At 41.0% G+C, this 22,822-nt stretch overlaps 1 protein-coding gene across 1 annotated transcript in view; it reads left to right on the forward strand.

Annotated features, from left to right (window-relative positions):
- The first annotated feature begins 748 nt into the window (after positions 1-748).
- The window catches only part of ITGB6 (integrin subunit beta 6), a 52,962-nt gene continuing 30,888 nt past the window's right edge, over positions 749-22,822 (forward strand). Inside the window, exons 1-7 of the mRNA XM_009274913.2 lie at positions 749-830; positions 16,416-16,480; positions 16,930-17,006; positions 17,744-17,823; positions 20,344-20,548; positions 21,479-21,725; positions 22,591-22,756. Coding sequence (XP_009273188.1) covers positions 16,946-17,006; positions 17,744-17,823; positions 20,344-20,548; positions 21,479-21,725; positions 22,591-22,756 — 759 coding nt within the window. The 5' untranslated portion in view covers positions 749-830; positions 16,416-16,480; positions 16,930-16,945. The remainder of the gene's footprint in view (positions 831-16,415; positions 16,481-16,929; positions 17,007-17,743; positions 17,824-20,343; positions 20,549-21,478; positions 21,726-22,590; positions 22,757-22,822) is intronic.

The raw sequence follows: 22,822 nt of genomic DNA on the forward strand, positions 1-22,822 counted from the left end.
TATGCCTGTTAAGATGAACCTGCAATGCAGTTTATGGGGAAGAAGCACTTTCAGAAAGTGTGTGTGACCTGGGCAGAAAGCAGGTGCCTGAGAGGTGGAAGCACTGCATTGCAGAAAGAGAGTGGATTAGGATTATAATGAATATAAAACTTAAAAATCCGAATAGCTTCAACATTACTCTTTAAAATAATGGATTAATTATTCCCGTGACATTGTGCTATGTGTCCCTGTGCTAAGAGGGCTTTTAGTTCTTCTCTCTGGAGTGAGAAAAGAAAGTGGTTGCTTAAATCACTATTGACGTACAGCACGTGAATTCCAGTTTTGATTTTATGAACAGCCTCTATCATCACGTCTTGTGTGGACTGTCTCATGCTCATTGTACTGTGGGGTTAGACACACTGTCACCATTCCTATAAATAGCCTGCTTGGATATGAAGGACTATTAGTGTTGCCTCTGGGAAGAATAGGACTTTTGACTAATGGCATTTTAGGCCAGTTTTCTTTAAACTTTTTAAAGGAATTAGGGTTTGGAGAGTAGAAAACCTGCTAAAGAAAGCCAATAATCAAGGTATTAATGTTTGAAACACAGACACCCGGTGAGCCTGGAGAATTCACAGAGAAAACTGAATTTAGAAGGAGCAGGATGGCGGTGTGCTTTTGAAAAAGGAGACTTGGCTGCAGGGCTGGCAAGGAGCAAGGCAGCTGCCATGCAGAGAAAGAGAAGCTCCCTGTGATCCAGCGGAAAGCTGAGCTGCAGCACAAGGACGGCTGCAATGTCAGAGAGTCTGTTCTGCACCCGAAAAATGCTCAAGTGTACTGGGGAACGGGAGGTAAGGCGATGTGTTTTTCTGTATATTTTTGGAGCAAAGTAGGAAGTAATTGTGTGTAGAAAATCTTGTATTTCAGCTATCAGCTGTTTAGCTGTTAGTATGATCTTTTAAGTCTGGAGAGCACCTGCAGGCGCCTCAAGGTTGGTGTGATAGGGATGGATGTTTTGAAGTGCATGGAGGGAGTGGGGATCCTTGGTTCTACGATTATAGGTCATTTGGGCTGTGTGACCCTGTTTCTGTGAGTAAATGTGCTAGAGACACCAAAGGGAGCACACGTTCTGCTGGCCACGCAGCGAGGGAAGTGTGAGAGGTCAAACGCAGCATGGCATTGAATGACAGGTAATGAGGTTTGGTAGATGTCTTCTCCTGACTATTAAAAGTAACAAATGCCAAGATATTTGGGGGTTCTCCTTACAATTAGCAACCGATCTGGAATTCAGACCCCACCTTCCACAGTTTGGGAAGTTTCCAAGAGCGCGTTGAATCGACAGCAGTGCCCTTTGTGCAAACAGTGAGTCTGTACAAAAGAAGATTGCTGTACCGAAAGGAAAGGAATAGAGCATTAAATTTAGGGATGTGACTAACTTCTTCTGAACAGTGAGGAAAGCACCACACTTGCCAGTTGTCTCTTCTGTGCGTTTCCTCAGTTGTGGCTGGGGCCATCTGATGAGTGTTTCCCTTTCACTCCCAGTGCAGCGCAGTCTGTCTGCTGTCAGCAGTTAATGAAGTCACTCACAAGACGCCATCCCCTGGGGAAAAGCACTGCTATGAATAGACCTGTTACTTGCGTCTCTGGCTGCAGTGCTCTCAGTGCTTCTTTTGCTGTGCCACCATCTCTGATGATTGTGCCATTTTTGAACAATGGTCTTTCACTACAGAGCTACTTCTATTCAGGATGCCAAAAAACGGTCCTCTTCCTTCTGGCAGAGCTGTAGAGCTCTGTGAGTGCTTCTGTCCTGTCCCCAGTGACAGAGGCAGGTTCTGAGGTACCACAGGCTTACCAAAAATGTACAGAAAGTGAATGAGTAATCTTATTGCAGCAAGTACTTTTAATAATAGTCAGCAGTGAACGTCATCATCAGATACTTCATCAATGCACGTCCTACAGTAAGGAGGAAAAAATAAAGCTTTTTTTCTGAGAACAAAATATTTCCATGCTACTGAAATAGAAAGGGAAACTGCTAAGCTGATGAGAAGTATTAAAGAACATCTCCTACTTGCCCAGCTGAGCTTGCATGTCTAGGTATGATTAAGCTTGTGTTTATAAGGAGTTGCGTCTTGGTCTAGACAGAGGTGAGCTATAAAAAAACCAAAATCATAAAAAATAAAGACAGATAAGGAATGATGAATCATGATAACATATTGTCCAAAGTATGTAAGATCATGTAAATACTTATTACAATTTGTAGGGCATACGGTCCATGTTAGTGCCAGTAAAGTCAAGGACTACTCAATGCAGTAAGTCACTTTAGTGACCGAGTTGTGTGGTTGAGATCTAACCCAAAATAATTTTACAGTTGAACACCTTTGTAAGAAACTTTAGCTAACAATACCAGTAAGTGGTCAAAAAGAGAAGGACTGAGTAAAGCAGCATTCAATTTGAACACTACCTGTTCTCTCTTTGGGAGATGTAAAGGACAACTTTTTTTAAAAGGTTGTTGTGGTTTTTTATATATACACAGATTTTTATTTTTTTTACCAGATTCATGTTCTTAACAGGCTCCCCCCAAATCAAGTTGTCAAAATTTTAATTCTCAGAAAGCTATGGTGAGGTCTTCAGCAAAATGCAAATGTAGATTTTTCTGTGTCGCGATCTAAATGTCTGAACCACTTCTACATGAGCAGAGTTAAAGTTGTTGTCTCATACGAACCTTTGTTCAGGTGCCTCATCCTCCTGCTTATATAAAAACAAAACAAAAAAACCCCCTTGTTACTCATACTTTTCATCTTAATTCTGGATGGCTGAATAACTTTGAGTGATTCATGATCTATGTTAAAATTTAATATCAGCCTTTAATGTGTTCGGCCTGACACATGGTGTGTCTTATAATATTGATATATCTCATCGACCTAGCAATCTGCATCAGCTTGCTGAAGCATGCCATGAAAGGAAAATGATACAGTAGTCCTGATCTACTTCTCCGTCAAAGCTTTAATTAAAACATTCACACTATCTGTTAAGAGTGAAGGGGCTTGGGGAAATTCGTAAGATGCCTGTCCTGTCGTTTTGAAACATTTCATTTTGAAAGTTTAGGAAGATAGGAATATGCCTCTTAAATCAAACTTCTGTGACCTGGTCAGCATTTCAATGGTATCCAAAACTCTCATCCAACTTGCTCTCTGGTATCCTATATATAAGAAAACACAAATTAATGCATCAGATTTTCCCTGTACACTTGCTCAGCACTTTCTTCCAGTAACAACCGAAGCAGCTGGGATGAGTTCAGCAGACCGGCAGAGCCAGAGCAGCACTGCTTTTGCAGCGGTTCTCATCCTTTTCTCAGGGGTACAGAATTGCAAACCTGAGGCCAGGCTTCTCCTTTAGGGTTTGCTTCCCATTGCTGGCACCCAGACAGCCTGAAGGCTGTGACAAGGCAATACTCGGCCATCTGCAGGCTTGTCAGCTGGGAGGCAGAGCCTGATCAAAATGAGGTTTCATTTAGCGCTAGCTGCCCCTGAAATGAGACCCTGCCAGACTACCTAGGAACAGCACTTGTACGATAAAGCCTCCGGGCTGTGTCTGCAGAGGTGTCTTATTAAGGTCATATAGAGGTTGGTTTTCCCTCCCTTAGCAGAACCATCTAGAGGGTAGGACTGCAAATGCTGCTGTCCCTCCCCAGGGCAGAAAACCTACTTGTAGTGGTGATCCTTATCATCACCAGAAGATGCTTCTTGCCCCCTTCGGTCCCACAGAGCCATACTAGCAGCAATTCCTCTCATCTGGTAGCAATGGGTATTAAAACCACAGCCAATACCTCAAACTGTTGTTTAAAATCGGCTTCAGCAAGCTTTGCTCCCTCTCTGACCTTTTCCTGGCTTCCACACCTCCTGTGCTTGGCTGTCCTCCACCCAGGCTTTCAGGCTCAGATTTGGAAATCCCCTGTTCCCGACACGAGACTGTTATTTCCCTGGCAATATTTACCTGCTGTCCTTGTAGAATCAAATCAAGGCCTCTGTGATGCCTGTACTGTTATTCAGAGTATTAATAGACATTATAAACAGAAAGAGGTTAACAGATTTCTCCCACAAGAGCTGCACTAAGGAATTTCTTCAGCCAGAAAGGCTGCCCAGATTGGAGCTTGTGATGCTCTGTCTGACCCTGAGCCTGGACCGGTTCTGGTTGCAAGACAGGAGCAATTTCTTCCAAGGAACAATCTTCCTCAAGCATCACTATAACAACAGAAGAAGCACAGTACCAGGATCATAAAGAAAATGATATACTGTGAAGACTGTGAACTTAGGAGAATGTAAGCAAAAGGCCAAGTCTTGAAAGATTCGTTAATATGTAAGTTCAGAAGCACGAGCTAAATCAAACTATCATTGCTCAACACACAAGCATAGCAAATAAATCTAAGAGGGGGTTTTTGAAGCAGCAGGGGAAGAAAAGAAAAATACTCCTATGAAAGTGGTAAGGATGAATCAGATGGTAACACATGAGAACATAAATATCAGTTCAGGATGAAGGAAAAATAGGCTTTATTACCCCACGTGAGCAAATTGATGATGAAGGAGACCTAGTAAAAATGAGTGGTTTTTATCAGTAATGTGACTGCGCAGGCATCGTGAGTAGTTGTGTGTCAGCACAGCCTGAATAAATAACTGCAATGTTTTTTTTTGCTTTTGTGTATGTTTAAAACCATAAATATTGATCAACTTTCACAAAATGAGACAGAAAATTATGACATCATGAGAACACAATAAATATGTGCTTTCCATAAGACATTATTAGCATATTCAGTCCACTGCTGGCACTATTTATTACATAATCTTGCTTGAAATCGTTACCATGATTTTGACTTGTAGGTCATGTACCCATCCACTTTTATCTTCAGGTTAACGTGACATAGGCGGAAGAAGGCATTTTTGTTTTTCCTGCATGCAAGAAAGTTCACACACTACAGAGCAAGAGAGGAACTTCCCTAGCTCTAAAGTCCAGAAAGAGAGCTGAAAAATAAAATGAACAAACGATATGTCGGATTGACTTCTTCCTGGCCCAGTTTTCTTCTGTGTAGCAGTAAGCACCTGATGTGCCTGAGTTAGGAACCAGTTTGCTCTTGACTGTGTCTGTAGAAAACGCAGGGTGAGGCGCCCCCGGTGTGTTAGCCCAGGACCCGTGTTTGCTGTTCCCTGGAGGTTTGCTTATAACCCCATTCATGGCTTGGCACGGTCCCCGGGTGCAACCATAGCACCAGTGTTTTCTTCCTTGGTCTCTCCTGTTGCTCTCAGACATTACTGAGCACAGCTATCATTCACTGATGTAAAAGGGCATTCAGATGCCTCTTCCAAATTAATGTTAACTCGTTAACCTCTTTACCCCTATGTATATTTTTCAGACAGTTTTAAAATTTTGTAGTGACCTTATGGTAGTTAGATACTAGAACATCTCTCCTGATTAGGGTGGGCAGGGTCTTGCTCTAATTGAGAGAGTCTCATCCACCAGATCAGTATCTTACTGTAAATCAAAAGCAAGAATAATGTTGGAAAAAATCACATCATAACTGACTGAAGCATAATAAATAACTGACAGCTATGACTCAGTGTCTGCATTTCTTCCCTAACACAACACTGTATTGTAGACTGGCTTTGAATAGGTTTTTCACATAATTTCAGGTAATGATTAACTCCGAATGACTAAAATATCTCCAGGAGAACTGATGAGACATCTCACACAGTTACTGAAGTTCAAAAGTATATTCAGGCTTTCACTTTATCTCTTTCATTCAAAAATACATTTATTTTAACTGAAGCTATTTTAAAACTGCCCCATAAATGTAAAGTCAGCAGTACTATTACGGCATAATTTCAAGCTAAAATGATTGTATTCCGGGCAGACGTACACACAGTATGTGTGTGCAGTTTTATTATTTATTCCATTTATAAAACAGAAGCCATTTTAGCATCTGTGGCAATGCAATCATCTCTGGGATGAAATATAACTTTGTACCAGCTCACGTTGTAGGATAAAAGACTGAAGGAGGGAGCACTGAGAAGAACACAAAACAGGGGAAATCTGTGTGAGTAGGTTTGTCCTGAAGGAAAAGCTCCCACTGCAGCATTTAATTCCTGAATAGGGTGTGTTAAAGCATGCAAGATAATAAAGAGCAGCAGATGTCTTAAGAATTGATGTTATGAGGAGTGTTGTAGGGCATTTAACTTTTGAGAAGAAAGAGCATTTTTCACAGAAACTAGATGAACTCCATCGGAGCAAACGTGGTATTAATTTTCTGGAACCAAGTTTGCTATAATTTACATCGGTACAGTATAACATGATTACATCATGTAGCATACTACAAAATAATACAGGATAACAATATATATTTATATATCAGTATAATCAGTAAAAGGATTGTAAGCTAGGAAATAGGGGAGAAGGTTGGGGGCACTTGTAAGTAACTTCCACGCCTGGTTCTGAAAAGCAGAAAGCGGTGAATATATGGGGGAGAAAGAAATATCAGATTGGGAGCAAAATAGACAGGAAAAATCAGTACTGACGCAGGTAGGAATGTGATGTTAATGGCCTGGATGTCAGGAATAAAAGGGATATGAGCAACGTAATTAAAAAAATTTGCACATTATCATAGAAGATGAGCCAAGATGTTTGTGTACAAAAATTGTGTGTGCAAACAGAGGCAGGCTAGAACTGCAGCACCCAGGATGACCCCGAATCTCCCAAGAATAGCAAAGTATGGTGGATGGGTAATCTATGACTGAAATACACTTGAACCAATGTGTAGACTGGTAAGAAAACTAGAAATAAGAAGAGAGGTACAGAGGCATCACTCAGTAACAATGAAGTCTCCTGCAGAGGCGGAGAGAGGTGGCATGGGCAGAATGGAATTTGTCAAACTAAAGGTCTTCTGACGGACCGCTAAGGAACTGTTACACATACCTGACACAGATGATTACAAGCATGAAAGAGAAAGTTCCAAGCATTGTCTCATTGCAGGAGATTTTAACCACTCAGAAATAGAGTATAAAGCAATGTTACTGATAATGGTAGAGCCAGTTATTCCAGGGTGTAATAGCTGGCAGATTTCATCACTAAGCAGTCACTGGACTACCATGATGCTATTCTAGGTGGTCTTTGTTAGGTAGTGATGACATAGAGCAGCTGGTTGTAGAAAATAACCTAGCTAAAGTTATCCCAACTTGATTAAATTGAAAATAAGTGAAAGAATAAACAAGAATAGCCCTGTTAGTTTCTCAAAATCTGTCCTTCTGAAGTGTTGTACCTAAAGAAACTAGTTAGCAATGTCAAGTGGATGAAGGTTCCAAATCTGAGTATTAGAATTTCTTTAATTTAAATAATATTTTAAAAATCCGCACTTTGCACTGTGAGTAGAGAGTGAAGGGCGTTAGCACCTTATTGGATGAGTAAATCCTTCAAAAAAAAGATACTAGGAGTGAGCGAAGAGGGTGAAAGTCATAGGGGAAGAAAACCCCACCATACCAGGTCATCAGTGAAAACGGTATCCTGGGAACCAAGAAGCAGAGGGTGCAGTCAGATTTGTCAAGTTTGCAGACTTACCGTCTGTAAGCAAAATTGGAAAGACTGAAAGTTTCTTCTACCACACAAACAAAAGGGGGTCTGGTATGTGGCAAGGATGGGGCAGAGATGAAATATTGTGTAGATGCTGCCCAAAACAAATAAACAATTTTTCTTCTTTTCTGTAGAAATAAAAGCTAACATTTACAAACTTGAAAAGTAAATCCAGAGTATAGTAGGCCCAGAGAGGAATGATGTCTGTTATCCATCCTAAAATGCTGAAAGAATGAGCAAATTAAATTTCAAGTACAGGAGCAAGTTTTTCTTAAAAGATCTGCCAAAACAAAGGAGAGAGAAGAGCAGAGGAAAAAGTGACCTCACATCTACAGCTTCATTAATCTGACCTTAGTAATACGGAAATTTTGTACGCATTTTTGCAAGAAAGAATAAATAGGGGTGTGGAGATAAAATGGAGAAAATAGGATGAAAGCAATAAAAGTTTAATACAATGCATAAGGGCTGAGGAAATGTATGTATGATACCATCTGCTCTGGAATGGGAATTATTGGGCTACCTAAAGGTTGGGTAGAGAGTTTCAAACATCACAGTTTCAGCTAGTCTCTGAAAGTATTAATACTTTCATTGCTGCTAAAAGTGGCATGGTCAGATGAGAAAAATCTCCATACCATTATATACATATTGTGGGGGAACCTGAGAGCTGGAGGTGTGGGGTAGAATTTAATAGCACAAGTGCCAGATCACACACAAACTGAGGTGGAAACGATTTCTGCTATAAATTGTGGCTTATCAGTTGGGCAAGAGAAAGACCATAATGTCTTGGTCAGTCGCAGAAGGATGCTGAGAGAGGTGGGATGGAGCCATAGGAACGGCAAAAATGGTCCTCCTTAGATACAGTGCAGGAGACTTAAGGAGGGATACTTAAGTACAGACACCGTTGTAGAAGGCACCGGTTGCAGCTCTTCTGGAGTACTCTGAACAGTCTGTCACCCATAATTAGGAAAGAGCATTGAAAGAAATGCAGAGAGGTAGTACTGGACAAAACAAAGAATGAGGGATATACAATTGCTGTCTATAAATACATCGAGGGGAGGGGAAAGAAGGGCAGGGCAAATACTAGGAAAGGAAAGAAGTTATTTAAGTTACCAGACAATGTTGTCATTAAAACAAATGGATATAAATTGAAAGTTAGTCCCTCCAGGCTGGAGCTGAGGAGGTTTCCAGCCATGAGAAGAGTGAAGTCTCTGAAACAGTCTTCTAGTAAGAGTGACAGGACCAAACCACTGTAGGTGAGGGTCTCACAGTAAAATGGAACTTATTTCCTTGCAAATTGGATAATACAGAATTCACCTAGTTCTTGCATATGCCATAAAGGTGAGTAGAGCCACTTTCTATTTGCCTCTCTGCCAGAGAGTTAAATAGTCTGAGTAGTCTTATGATGGATTTTTCATAAGTTTACTAACACTGTTGTGTAAGGTGAAAGGACACATCTTCAACATCTACGAGATCCTTTGCAGTGGTGTGCCTTCTGCTTTGTACTATTGTGGCAACAGTATTTTCTGAAATTTCTGTTAATTTATTGGTTCAGATAGATAGCATGACTCTGTGGCCTCCTGTGACATACTGATGTGCTACAAAATGTTAAGAATTAAAGTAAAAAAAAAAGGTTTAAAATTATGGTAATTCTGTGTGCTAAGTGTCCAACTGAAGCACAGCAATGCAGTTGCAAACGTATGAGATAAGCAGCATAAGGTATCAGTGGATCAAATATTATTGACAGTATTTATATGATTGATTCTTTTGAACTCCCAGAAAACATTGTTAGGGAAAATCTGCCCTGCCTTATCCTTTTGGTATTACTCAGCCAAAATACTCGGAATTGATTTAGTTGATTTTATTTTTATTTAGAGGTGGTTCTATTTACATGTTCTTAGTCTTGCATGGTTTTAGTTAGATATGTAATATCGACAGTTCTTACCAGTTCTTTAAGAAGAATTGTAGAAGCACTAATCGTTCTGTATAAGGTTGTTTTTCCACTGTTTCTGTTTACGTGTGAGTGGACACTGTTGGTTTAAATTTCCTTCCTATTTCCGTAAGAAACACACACAACAACAAGGCAAGACTTTCAAAATACAGTAATAATTTATACTGACAAAGATATTGGAAACAATTTCTGACATTTCAGAATCATGTAACTGAGCTTATAACAAAGCCACTAGAAATAATGTTGTTTACTGTGACAGATGAGACAGGAATTTGAAAAAAGCATGCTAACAGAAAATTGTAACTCTAATATAACATAAATGACCAAGTTGTTTAACAAAGATATGAACATCTCCAAAGGTTCTTACATATGTAGCAAGGCAAAATATTGCTAAAAGGTAACAGGGCTGTTAGTATCTGAACACCTTTTTTCCATGAAGTTTTAAAGTAATAATTTCTCTACTCCAGAGTAGCAGAGTAGCCATAAGGTGGCAGCACTCTGCACAAAAGGCTCCTGAAACCCTAAGTCGTGTTCTTTTCCCAGAAAGAGCCTGCACCCACTGGCGGGAGTGAGTGGCCTGAACCCCGCGTGTCTGTAAATAGAAACCATGCCGGCCGAGCTCAGAATAGCTCCTGGAAAGCTGCAGAAACGTAGCTGGTTTCAGGCGGTGCCTGAGCCCATTTTCCTCAGCTTTTAGCAGCTGTTTGGGTGCTGAGCTAAACATGCTTATCTGTTTTGGTTATTCTAGATTAACCTTATTCAAACCCTGTGTTTCAGCAAAGCACTGGACTTCTGTAGGTCTAAGTACAGCAAGGTCAACTATAAGATAAATTTATTTTCTGTGTGTAAGACCAGAGTGGAATCACTTTTTACAAGTGATTTAATCCCAGCTCAGTAGTTTAGAATTTACATCTGGGTAAATCAGGCCTGAATACACTGTGTTTACACAACCCTACCAGCTTTTTCAAAAGCAAGTCCTCCCTCTGCGTTGCTGCCTAGCCCAGCCTGCTGCGGGACTGTGCTAAAGCTTCGCATTTCTCTTGGTGCCGCTGCAACCCGCCTGTCTCAGGACGCGCTTTGGCCCTTCTGTAACGGGGACAGCAGGTCCAGTTTGCACTTGGCATTAATCTGAAGGGAGTAAGTTACAGAAAGCTCTTTAGCTAAAGTGCTGGAGGTCTGAGGTGTTGTGGAGTCAGTGCTCAGTGCAGTTCCCGCCACCAGCGTGTTCAGCTTTGCACCAGCACTGGATGGAGGTGCTTGCTCTGGTGCCCCAGCGCCAGGCTTTTATAGCGTAGAGAGAACAAGGTGTACCATGTAGCTGAGAAAAGCAAACAGAAACTGAGGCCAGATTCGATAGGCTGTGTGGAAATCCCTGGTATGTTTTGAGTGCCGTGGGCTGGCTGGCTGGCAGTCCTGCTCGAATGCTGCGTGATTTTCCCACCAGTTCCACCTGACCCCTTCCGCAGTTCAGAGGTTTGATTATTTCGTTTTGAGTGTGAGAGTGTATTCAAATCTGAAAAGCAAACAAATCTTTCAAGGTGCTCACCCATGCGAAGGAAACTGAGGACAAAGGTTTGCTCACGCCCTTGGCTGGAACCAGACGGGTCAGAGCTGTGGGCAAGGTAAATATGAGTTGAAAACACCCTCCCTGGGTTGCCTGCCTGCTGTTCATTGCACAGTTGGTGAGCAATTCCTCCTTCTTCCTCCTGTTCTTCTCTGTTCAGAGGTTGGTTGTTGACTTCACTCTCTGACTTCGTCTAACAGCAGCGTGCTGCTCCGGAAATGAAAGGAGACCAGAGCATGAATCATGGCCTGAGTCATGAATCCCCAACACCCCGCTTTGCTCAGAGCTGGAGGGAGAAAATTCCTTTCCTCTGGGTGGCTCTTCGGCTCCCGCGACCCACTGGAAGGAGCTACAGACACCCCTCATCTTCTTCTAAAGCTGCTCTCCATCACGCGTAGCAGTGCTTGCGAACAACACCTGGAGAGGAGAGTAAGAGAGGCCTTGCATTTCCACACACCTGCCCACATCTCGGGTGGGCTCTGTGGCTTACCCTACACAGCAGTGTTTTGGTCCTAGGTCCCTAACGGGGTATGATATTAGTACACCCCAAAACTTGGGAGCTGGAGTGAAGCAGCTCAGTCACTGTACGTTCATATCTTCACTTACTGCAGGCTCTGTGTCATTTATATAGGACCCAAATGCTTACAACGGTTTCTTTGGAGTGATGCCATTTTCTGTTGGAGCAATACCCATCTCTCACCATGCTGATTAACAACGAAAGAGATAGCAAATAGTATCAACTGGCATTTAAAATGTATAAATCCAGATGCATTTATTTATTTTACACAGTGATTTCATAGGTGATACTGTTGTTTTATATCTAGAAAAAAAGTAAAGTAAAAAAAAAAAAAGCTGATTAGTCGCATTCACCATCACTCTGAATTTTCCCATTAAATGGAACTGTTCATTAGGGATTGTTGCTTCCTCTTTAAATGTTTTTGCCAGCTCTCCCTAAAGTACTGCCAGGACCTATGCTGCAGCAAAGGTAGAGACAGGACAGTCCTTCCAGTATCGTTGCAGTATTTGTGTGTGGTTTCCGTCTGTGCTGGATTGTCCTGTTTGCAGGACATTCACACTGCTATGTGGCTACTCAAATCACCTCTAGTTCCTTAGAGATGAAGCTAAGTTTCAAGCTTGGAAACTTTTTTTCAGGCTTCGTTGCTTAGCTAATTGACAGGCATCCTCTGAAACATCTGTCATTGCCGTTCTTTGGAACGGGGTCTGTCAGGCTGCCGGGGGATGTATTTCTGGGTAGACTTTTTCCGAAGAAAATGCCTTCCATTTCTGCTGGCCCAAGAGTCCGGAAGCACTTGACTGTGCAGCTACAGAACATATGTCATCTTTGGGAGAAAAGTATTTTAACCACCCATTCTGTAGACTTCTGCATATTCTTCAGTTGCTATCTTTCAGGTTATAAAGTTTGACCGAAACTTTTAAAGTCTACTTTGATTCCCCATTAGAGATCGTCAGGAGCTTTCTAGACAGATTTGATTTGGAAGCCAACCAGGGAGAGAATAAAGATGTTTCAAATGCAAAGCAACTGCCTCTGGCCTAAGGAGTGTAGCCCTTTGCCTCTTACAGATGCGTTGAGGAGGTGAATGTCACTGTATATGATGGAGAGAAGGGACACCCCACCTCACTGCCTCCAGTCCCACAAAACTCTCTGATGAAGGGCAAGAAGAGAGAAATGTCTTCTGAAGTGCAGGAGACACTTCCCCCCACCTCTGTAAACATTCTGAGAACTGTCTCAGCCTCTGACCTGTGGGACATTCAGTCTTTAAATTGCTCCATATTTTTCCAGGCTTTCAGGGTGACAGTGTGTATGAGAAGAGCGTTGGGAATTAAGAGCTGGGTTGTGTGTGAGGCTGAGATCGCTTACAAGAATTTCTCCTCCATATGGATAGCTCTCCAGCGTCTAATTAAAAGAGATTTTTCTTGCTCTGATGAGCTTGGGACATACTGATCTCCTATGTTGACTGATAAGCTTTCACTGGAGCTAACATGCCTCCTCTTCCAGGTTTTGTCTAGCACAAAAGGAATTAACTTGTTTTCTCTTGGGTTGGTCTCCCTGTATGTGTAATTATGCTACGTTAGTTCATACCCTATTTGCAGGAGAGGCTGGTATTTTTTCTGAAATGAAGGTGAGGCGTGCTTCTGTAAGCAAGCACTTCCCATTCTGGAACCTTTACAGACCCATCACCAGGCTGACTTGTGGATTCAGCTCAGTGTGCTAGAAAAGACACACCATTGTTCTAGAGAAAAAAAGCCCACTATTATTAATGAAATGCAACTTGAGTCTAATGTTTTTTAGTTTATTTCTTATTCCCTGTCCCCAACATTAGCTTGCTTTCTTTCTGTACCTCGATATTCAATGTTTGTTTCTTGCTAGTGAATTTGTTAAAAGTTGATTGGATGAACAGAATATCTTTCTGTGCTACCTTCATGTATTGTAAGTGCCAGGTATGGGGGAAAATGCACTAAAGATTTTATCCCATACAAATTTTATTATCTTTTAAAGAACCACAGACTTGCGTTGTTCAGCATTGCCCATACGGAAAGATAAACAGCTGTTTTCTGTTCCGATGTGTCATTATACCGTAACCCTGATTTAACTGAGACCGGAATTTGCTCCAAAATGAGTATGTAGTGGCTGATGAAAACAATAATAATTGCGTTCTGTCTGTACCATAAACTACCTTTTTGTTATATCTCATTGAATTGATGCCTCTAATTTGGGTGAGCAAAACAAGACTCTGTCTTACAACCCTTATAAAGAAGGGGAACTTTGCTGTCAAACCAAGCAATGCCAGGACCCCAAAGGCTTTTACACATCCTCCCCAAATCAGCATGGCTACTCCAGATTGTGATTCTGCTCTTCTAGCGTGTGTGATAGTTAAAGCCAATAAAGCATTAAATTAGTAGAGGAATTTCCTGGTCAACTTACCTTTAGATATTACACAAGATATTTGGTGACGTTTCAAAACAAGAATCATCTGTCAGCTTCCTGCCTAGGTTTTCTTGCCTTGCCCAAGATCTACTCTTGGGACACACTGTCTCCCTTCCTGGACCTCTCTTAACCTCCTGTGCCCCTACCTGTGAGTTTTTTATTCCCACTCTGTCCAGTCTTGTGAGCTTCTCATTGTGTGAGCTTTTAAAAATCAAAACTGACGTTGATTTTTCTCTCTTTTTTCCCTGTGTGTTTTTGTTGTTGTTTGTTCTGCTACTTTCTTTTCCTTCTCTGCTCTCTCCAGACAATCTGGGGAGGTCTGTTCTTAATAATTTGCAGAAACTTAGTTATTTTATTCGGGCAAGACTTATTCAGATAGTCTTTGGCAGCCATCCCATTCAGAGGCAGGCACTTAGCCTCCAGTCATGCTGTCCTTGCCAAGACCTATATAAAATATTACCACACAAGCAAATGGGGAACTGATAATTTCAAACAGAATTTGTAAGTTTTATGTAGGCTGTATTATTCACTCTCTCTACACTAAAAAGTTTGGTAACTTGAATCTAAGAATAGGCATTTGCTAATTGCCAGCTGTTCAGCCGGCTGGTCCTTAATCTGGGACACTGCTGGTGTCTGGTACCTTTTGGTGGCTGAAGGACTGCCACCAAGTCCTTGGAGCACATGGTTCAAAGTGTTGTATTACCAGGGGCTGGTAAGAGCTACGAAGTGACCTTCCACGTTGAAAGGGAAAGCACTGGGTTTTGGAGCTCCGCAAGGCTGTAGACATAGCAACAATGTTAAAGGACACGTACACAAATGTAAATTGAAAACAGGGAAATAAGATGTGTTGGATGGCACTTACAGGAGGATTTTTTTCTTAGTATGAGCAAACATTTTCAGTTGACTCCACTTCTTTTTGACCTTAGGTAGTTACAGCCAGTGTCCTCACAGAGTTGCATCTTCAGCTGAGGGAACATAATCTAATCGATGCTTTTTTCATGGCACAGGAAATTGCTGTAGCTGAACAAGTGCCTTACAAAGGACACTCCAAGGCATAGAAAGCAGCTGAAGGAGACTTAGGAATGCTGTTGTAAATAGAAATGTTAAGATACGGTTCCACGACAGCCTAAGCTGGGCTAAATACAGTCTAATATATTCCCACCTTTCCTGCCAACTCTGCCTGCCTTTCCTGCTCCCTCCCTTGACCCGGCACTGGCTCGGGAATGGGCAGCCACACGACTGAAGGGACCCACCCAGGTGAAAAGTAGCCCCCCACCTTCCCCACGGAAGGTGACTGGATTTTAATTGGATCAGTTTGAATCAGCTCACTGTTTGTTTGGACATGAGTACTGAGGAGCAAAGGGGTGGGAACACAAGGGCAGGGCAAAGGTAGGCTTGACGTAATCCAGCTTGAGCTGCTGTGAAACTACCCATAGACTGTGTAAATACTAGTAAAATTGGATGTGCCTGGGAATATTTCCAGGCACTAGAATGAGATTGTCCATGCTGTTAAACTGTTAAAATGCTCCCTGGCATGAATTTGACCTCTTCCAATTAACACTCTGTGCAAACAATTTCTGGGCACAATTTGGTTGCTAGAATGGTCCCAATAGGCAATTTGCAAGCATAAACTCAGGTCTTTCTGTGCCAGTTGGCCTCAATGCCCAGGAATGTTTCCAGGCATGTTGAGTTTAACTAGTATAGACCCATCCCTACCGTCACATCCTGCCCCAAGATTGCAGCTACCACCAGTTTGAAAAGGGAGGTCTGATTCTGCCAGTTCTCCCGGTGAGAGCAACCTAGTCCTTATGAGCTAACTTTGGTAGGATTTCTGACTGTAGAAAAAAAGGACGTATGTTTTCAGGCCAGCAACACAACTGATGAAATTATAATTTTATGCTGCAGTGTGTAGAGTCGGTTGCAAACCCTTATGATAAGAGAGGGCTTGTCCTGAACAAATGATTTTCAAAACAGAAAATAGCAGAGCATAAAAGATGGGAAGAGATGAAATCTACAAATAAGAAATTTTATTTCCTTTAATAAGATTATAAGAAATGCATATTTTGCCTTCATTCCACATGGGGGAAAAAACAGAGATAGCAATAACTTGTTATATTGTTGTATATGTGCTGTGGAATATTTGGCCGCTTATTACACAGAGTTAAAGCTGACATGATTTTATTTCCAAGTCAGTTGCAGAACTGAGAATGCAATTATTCCTCCTTCTACATATTAAAAAATCCACAACTGCTGCAGCATTTCCTTTTCAGTTTGCAATGTTAATAAAATAAATGTACTCTGTATCTTGAATTACTGAAGCCAGGTCCTCAATTCTCAGAAATGACTGCTTTTTGTTTTTTTCACAGTTGCCTTTACAAGTTTCCCTCTGCATCAGGAAATCTGAAAAAATGGGATTTTTACATCTCTCCAGGTATACTCACTTGGCAATCCTACGACCTGTCTGCCTAACGCACTCCCTCAGGGAACGATTAAAGGCGTTATTTTAGAGGAGCCTTTTAAGAGTTGCTGTACACACAAAAACCCTCTCTCTTGGCTGGGTTGCTCTAGGACCCAGAGCGACGGGGATTGACAGAAATCCTCACCTGAATGAATTTTCCCCTTATACCTTATAAGGAGTCCAGTAAAACAAGGAAGTGATAACCATGTTCACATTACTTTATGCACAGCTTGTCCTCTTTACCTGCCCAGGTAGCCCTTGTTTTGACTTTTATTCATGGTCTGTCCCGGTAGGGTTGAAGTTTCCTCGCAATCCGGTGTAGGTGACATCTGAAAACATACGCTCTGGGAATGTATGGTTTTTACGACATTCTACCTTTACGCGGATGATAATTAACACGCTAATATTTTTTTGTCACGCAGCCAGCACTGAAAACGAATGGGGATTGAATTGCTTTGCCTCTGTTTCCTATTTCTGCAAAGAAATAACTGTGTGCAAGGTAAGGCTCAGGGGTAGGGAGATCCATTTCAAAACCATTTTTGCATTGTTTCTTGCTTGAAGTCGATACGAAATTGTTTTCTGTCTTCTGTATTTAATCATTCCTTTCTGTTTAATAACTCCTGTTTTTTTGACAGACTGCTGTAGGGCTACCCTGCAAATTCATCTAAGATTTATGTGGTCATTACATAGCACAACACGTATCAGAGAGACAGGCATTTGGGCAATTTTGGTTATCCTAATCACTGTTTGATCCGCTGAGAAACTTAATACTATACATGTGACTGAGTGTTTCACTGGTACTTGAACAATAAATTAAAATCATGTCAAGTATCTACAGACCTGAGTGAAGCAATTTTAAGCGTACAGAGTGAACATAAATCCGTTCTTTTAATATCCCTGGTTATGTTGGCAATGTCTTACCTGCACCATACCAGAAACACTTGTAACACTTTATCAGGTGCACTGGAGAAAAAGAGTAACATGTTCTCAGTGAATGCCATCCATGAAGCATGCAAAAGTATGTTAATTGCCAGCAATTGTGGGGTTTTAATTTTTATTTGAGAGTTAATCTTCTACCAATAGAAATACCTTTATGAAGGAATTTTATCAGTAATCCTAAATATGGCTAAACGTGCATTTTTCACCTCCCACATTCTCTAAATGACAGGATTCTTCATAAATGGAATGATTAAACGCATTATTAATAGGCTTTTATCTTCTTGGATTTAAATTTAGGGACCTGTTCTCAGGAAAAAGCAGTGACTTGTGAAGATTGTTTGCTTTCTGGACCACACTGCGCTTGGTGTTTTCAAGAGGTAGAGTAAATGATACAAAAAAATTTCAAAGTAAGACTTGAAGTGTTTGTAGTAGCTCTGAGTGATGAAGTATTGACTTAATTGGGTCAGCCCGTGGTTTTGTAGTGCGTGCAGCACTCAGTGAAGCCTTCCTGGGGATCAAAAGTGGATTTCAATCTAGACTTTATGGTCTATTATTCATTGTTGTTGGTTTTTTTTTTTTAAAAAAAACCAACCTTCCTCATCTAAGGCAGAAATAAAAGTGCTATTAGAGGGGCTCAGGTCATCAGCCTCAGGGCTGACTCACCCACAGCGCTGATGATGAAGCACTAGACCAGACTGCATCTTACATATTACATGCCAACATCTCTGCTTTTAAAATTTTCACCTGTAAATGATGCTAAATAATATCTCCCTACTTCACAGTAAATATTTGAGGTCTTAGTTCATTAATGTTAGCAAAATAGTCAGCTATCACAATTAAAAACTTGCCAGAAATAATAAAGAAATAAAATAAGTCTTTTTCATGATAGTTTCTGATTTACAACTTTGCTGTTAAAAATATTTCTTGCTTTTTTGAATAGCAAAACGATACCTAGGATAGGACTAACATACTGCTTTATGAAGTAGCTGACAAAGACCAAACAGCACTTTTTTTAAAAATAAGTTTGCTAAAAATAATATAGCAGTTTGCAAAAAATGTTACCATGGGAAAAATACCCACCCACATTAGTGTGTTTGCAGTAGTTTTTATGTTTGTACTTAACATCCAAAACAGGTTTTTCTTGAAATGAAATTTGATCACATAATTTTGACTACTGTCATGTATTTTCAGAAAACAAAAATGAAACACAATTTATTGATTTTTAAAAAAATAACTGTGGAACTATTGAAAACTTCAGAGTAGTAAACATGATTTTTTCCTTTGTTCATAGGCTCATTTACTTGTTTGCTAGAGACATATCAAGAGTGCAAAAGGCGTAGGAGCTTTAGTGTCAGAGTAAACACAAGTGCCTCCAAAGAAACCACTGTTTTCTGTAGGATGAAAACACACCTTGTAATTGTATTTGAAATATGAGTTTGCCTCTTCACACGTGTTTTGAAAAGCCCGCAACTCAAAGTGTGTAACTAAAGGAGATGATATGGATCTCCCTGTGAAAGTTTTATAATGGTACATGATTTTTATGCGCGCTGTATTCAAGAAGCAGTTGGCGAGAGTTTTGCCTGAGCAAAGACATCAGATTCCGTCTGAAGAATAACAAACCACTGTTCCCATCAGGTGTCTCAACATTGCTTCCACCAAACTATATAAGATCCCTGACAATTTTCAGGCCTGAAGGGTGACATTTTTGTGGAAAGAAGGGTCCCAGTTCTGGTTTTAAAAGGTTTAAAGTAAATTTGTTTTGCTTTGGATGGAAAGTTTTTCAGTGAGTGAATTCAGAGAATATTTGTGGCTTAATGGCTGAACCCCAGGTGGCTTACCCAAATCTAGGAAAAAAGAGAGGCCCCATGGTATGGGCCCATGACCATCAGCCAGGAATTGAATGTTTCGATGCAGTTCTGCCAGGCATTGCCAAATGGTCAAAAGGTCTTGCAGGCCAGAGCAGTTTCCAGTTCAGGAGGCAACTGATTTTGAGGATCTAAACTCAATACATAGCTCTAGGAAATGGTAATAAGGCACAGAAGCCTCTTTGTAAAACTAACCATTAACTTCACTGCTACGCAGGGATAGTACCTACCCTGCAGCAGTGTTGTGGAAAGGAATGCATAGCAAGTGCTTTGAAATGAGTAACAAAATAAACTGCAAGCTATCCAACTGATATCGATAGGCTTGTGATTTCCTCCAGATGGGAGGATGTCAAGTAGGACACTGGGCCAAACGTAACCAGATAGACGTGGGCATGCCAGGGACCCCACTGCTGCTGGGGAGCGAGGGAGGGAGGCTGTGGTGCTCGTTGGGCACCCGGCAGAGTAACAAGGACTTGCAACCTGCTTCAGTGAACATGTTAAATCAGGGTTGAGGAGAAACAGTAGGTCAGAAAAAAACAGTGACCACTGGGTACCCCACCGTCAGTTTGTCACAAAATTTGTAGGAGTTTATTATCTGCGAGACCTCTTCTGTTATTAAATGATGTTGTTCCATCAGCAGTTCAAAACTGTTTAGGAAAGACTGATGAATTTGCGGCACAATCCTGTAATAGAAAAACCAGGGGCTCGTCAGGGCTTTGTGTTATCATTCCCAGTACTGCGAGGGGAAAGCCAAATGCAGTGAGTGGCACAATTCCCATTCCCCAACAATAGAGCAGTTTCTCCCAGGATACCAAATCGGTGTAAGTTACATTAATTATACACCTGTGTGACATGATCCATGAAGGGCAAATTAAGACTTCTGTGCCACCTAGATCTCTTTCTGCACTAGTTTGCACCAACTTGCACCTTTGTTTCTGTTCCCTGCATTGGATTGACCTTTCATCAGCCAGGTGCTGGTGGCTGGCCAGTAAATAGGTTTAACTCATCCATTCCTTCTCCTGTTTGCTTTAGAATTACACGGACTCGGCTGGAATTCATGGGAGGTGTGATACCCCAGAAAACCTTTTGTCAAAAGGATGCCAGTTGAATTTAATTGAATTTCCCATTTCAGAAGTAGAAATTCACAGAAACAAGCCCCTAACTGCATCAACCCAGAAGAACAATTCTGATGTCACACAGATTTCTCCTCAAAAATTAACTCTCAGGCTGCGACCAGGTAAGTCACTCAGTTCATACATGCGGGATTTTTTTTTTTTTCAGCCAGTGTGATATGCTGAAGCTTCTCAGACTGAATGGTCTAAAAAAATCTTGATAGAATAAAGATAAAAAACCCGTGTTGAGTCCGAAATAATCTGTTGACTCATCGGATGGAAGCTAGGTTCGACTGAGTTCAAAATACTTTCAGAATTGCTGGGTACGTCATAAAAGTAAGGATCTATTTTTTTAGTTCTTCTATTCTCTTGCCATTGAGGTGGCAGTGAGAGAATGGACCCCCCCCCCCGCCCTCAGCCCTGCTCCTGTGCCTCTCCCCCGCAGGTCTGGCAAACAGCATATCTCAGAGGCAGCATAAAATCTTGCTTTGAGGATTTACAAGGTACCAGTGACATTTATGGACACACTCCAGACCTACTTTGGGGTCCTTGAGATGTGAATTTTTCCTGGAGGGAATTTGGAATAAAGAAACGTAAGAGACACCCAGTTAGGTCATATCATAGTGTTGGAACTGAGAATAAAACCTGTGCGTACACTCTGGTTTTCTTTAAATTTCTAAAGAACATGATATGTCCCATAAGCGCTACCTTTAATTTTAATTAGCTCCATGTCTAATTTTCTAAAGCTGCATAGTGCCAAAGTGATGTTCTCATATTTTTAAATTACAGCAGTCAGTTGTAAATCTATGGTTATGGCTTTACTGAAGAACAGCTTAGAAAAAACACTAGAACGGCTTTTAATTTCTCAAACCTCCTGTTTGAGATTTTAGTTGACAGAGAATTTTTTACATTTTTTTTTAAGTCTACTGATTATTTGAAATATTACATAATTTTCTCCATATATATAAGCTTATGAACAACTTGGTGTTGCTCATAACTTCTATTTAGAAGTGCTGATATGTATCCCAATTCCCATATTCCCATGACCTTCATAGGACATGAAGAAACAATACAGATCAAGGTTCGCCAAACTGAAGATTATCCAATTGATCTCTATTACCTCATGGATCTTTCAGCCTCCATGGATGATGATCTGAATACAATCAAAGAACTGGGTTCAACTCTTTCCAAAGAAATGTCAAAACTGACAAGCAACTTCAGACTGGGGTTTGGATCTTTTGTTGAAAAACCAGTTTCACCATTTATCAAAACTACAGCTGAAGAAATAAACAACCCTTGCAGGTAGGCAGGGAATATACCTACCTCTGTTTGCATGCCAACATTAAGTCATAATACTAATCTTTAGGATAAAATTCAATTCAGCAACCTCACTGGAACCTCTGTCCTCTTCCAGCTGTAACTGAGTCAGTTTGGGAAACAAGATTTGTTTCTTTTAGTTTCGCACTCTGATCATTATTCTGTTGAGTCTTATGTTATTTGGGGAGAGGAATCTGGGAGTGATTCTGCTTTTTAGCTTTTGCTGCTAGTTACAAATGTGCTTAATGGGTTAACAAACAGGTATGCAGAATAATTTTGTATTTTTCTTTGATTTGCTACAATATACATATATATAAGAATCTTATGACATTGCTAACCAAGCAGGTGCAAACTCAAACCCAACACAGAATAGCAGTTTCATTTACCCATCAGTGTTGTTTTCCTGGGTTTTTTTCCCGTAAGGTCTAGCGGTATCCCCCAAACCCAGGCCGCCCTAGCAATTTCCTAACCTACGTGGAGGAGAAGGTGTGCTCTGCAGCCTGAAGCAGGACTGCAGCAGCTTGGTGGTGCTCTCTGAATGTCATTGAGGGACTACAGAGCCTCATGTGCTTCTCAGTATGAAAACAAGGCACAGCAGGGAGCGCAGCAAGGACTGTACCTTGTTAATTGGCTGAATTACTCTGCTCTAGGAGGCATTTCCCAGGCTTTATGCAGACCTGTTTGCATTACCCACCTCACTGGGTGCTCTGTGATTCTCTGACGTTTTTCACTAGATCTATCTCAGACACAGAGATACATGAGCAAAGACTAAGCCAGACAGGCCTGCAAGTAGCCATTGTAGTGATTTTTCACTCCGTATTATCCATAAGCTGTCTCACTTATCTTGTAGAAGTGTACCATACGAGTGCTTACCCACCTTTGGATACAAACATGTTTTGCCACTAACAAACGATGCTGAAAAATTCAATGAAATTGTGAAAGGACAGCGAATCTCTGCTAATATAGACACTCCAGAGGGAGGATTCGATGCAATTATGCAGGCAGCTGTTTGCAAGGTAATTGAAACTTCTAGGTATAATATACAAGGTATAATATACGAGGGCATGTAGTGATAGGCCAAG

This window comes from Aptenodytes forsteri, unplaced genomic scaffold, assembly GCF_000699145.1.
Source record: "Aptenodytes forsteri isolate BGI_AS27 unplaced genomic scaffold, ASM69914v1 Scaffold255, whole genome shotgun sequence".
Lineage (NCBI taxonomy): Eukaryota > Metazoa > Chordata > Aves > Sphenisciformes > Spheniscidae > Aptenodytes > Aptenodytes forsteri.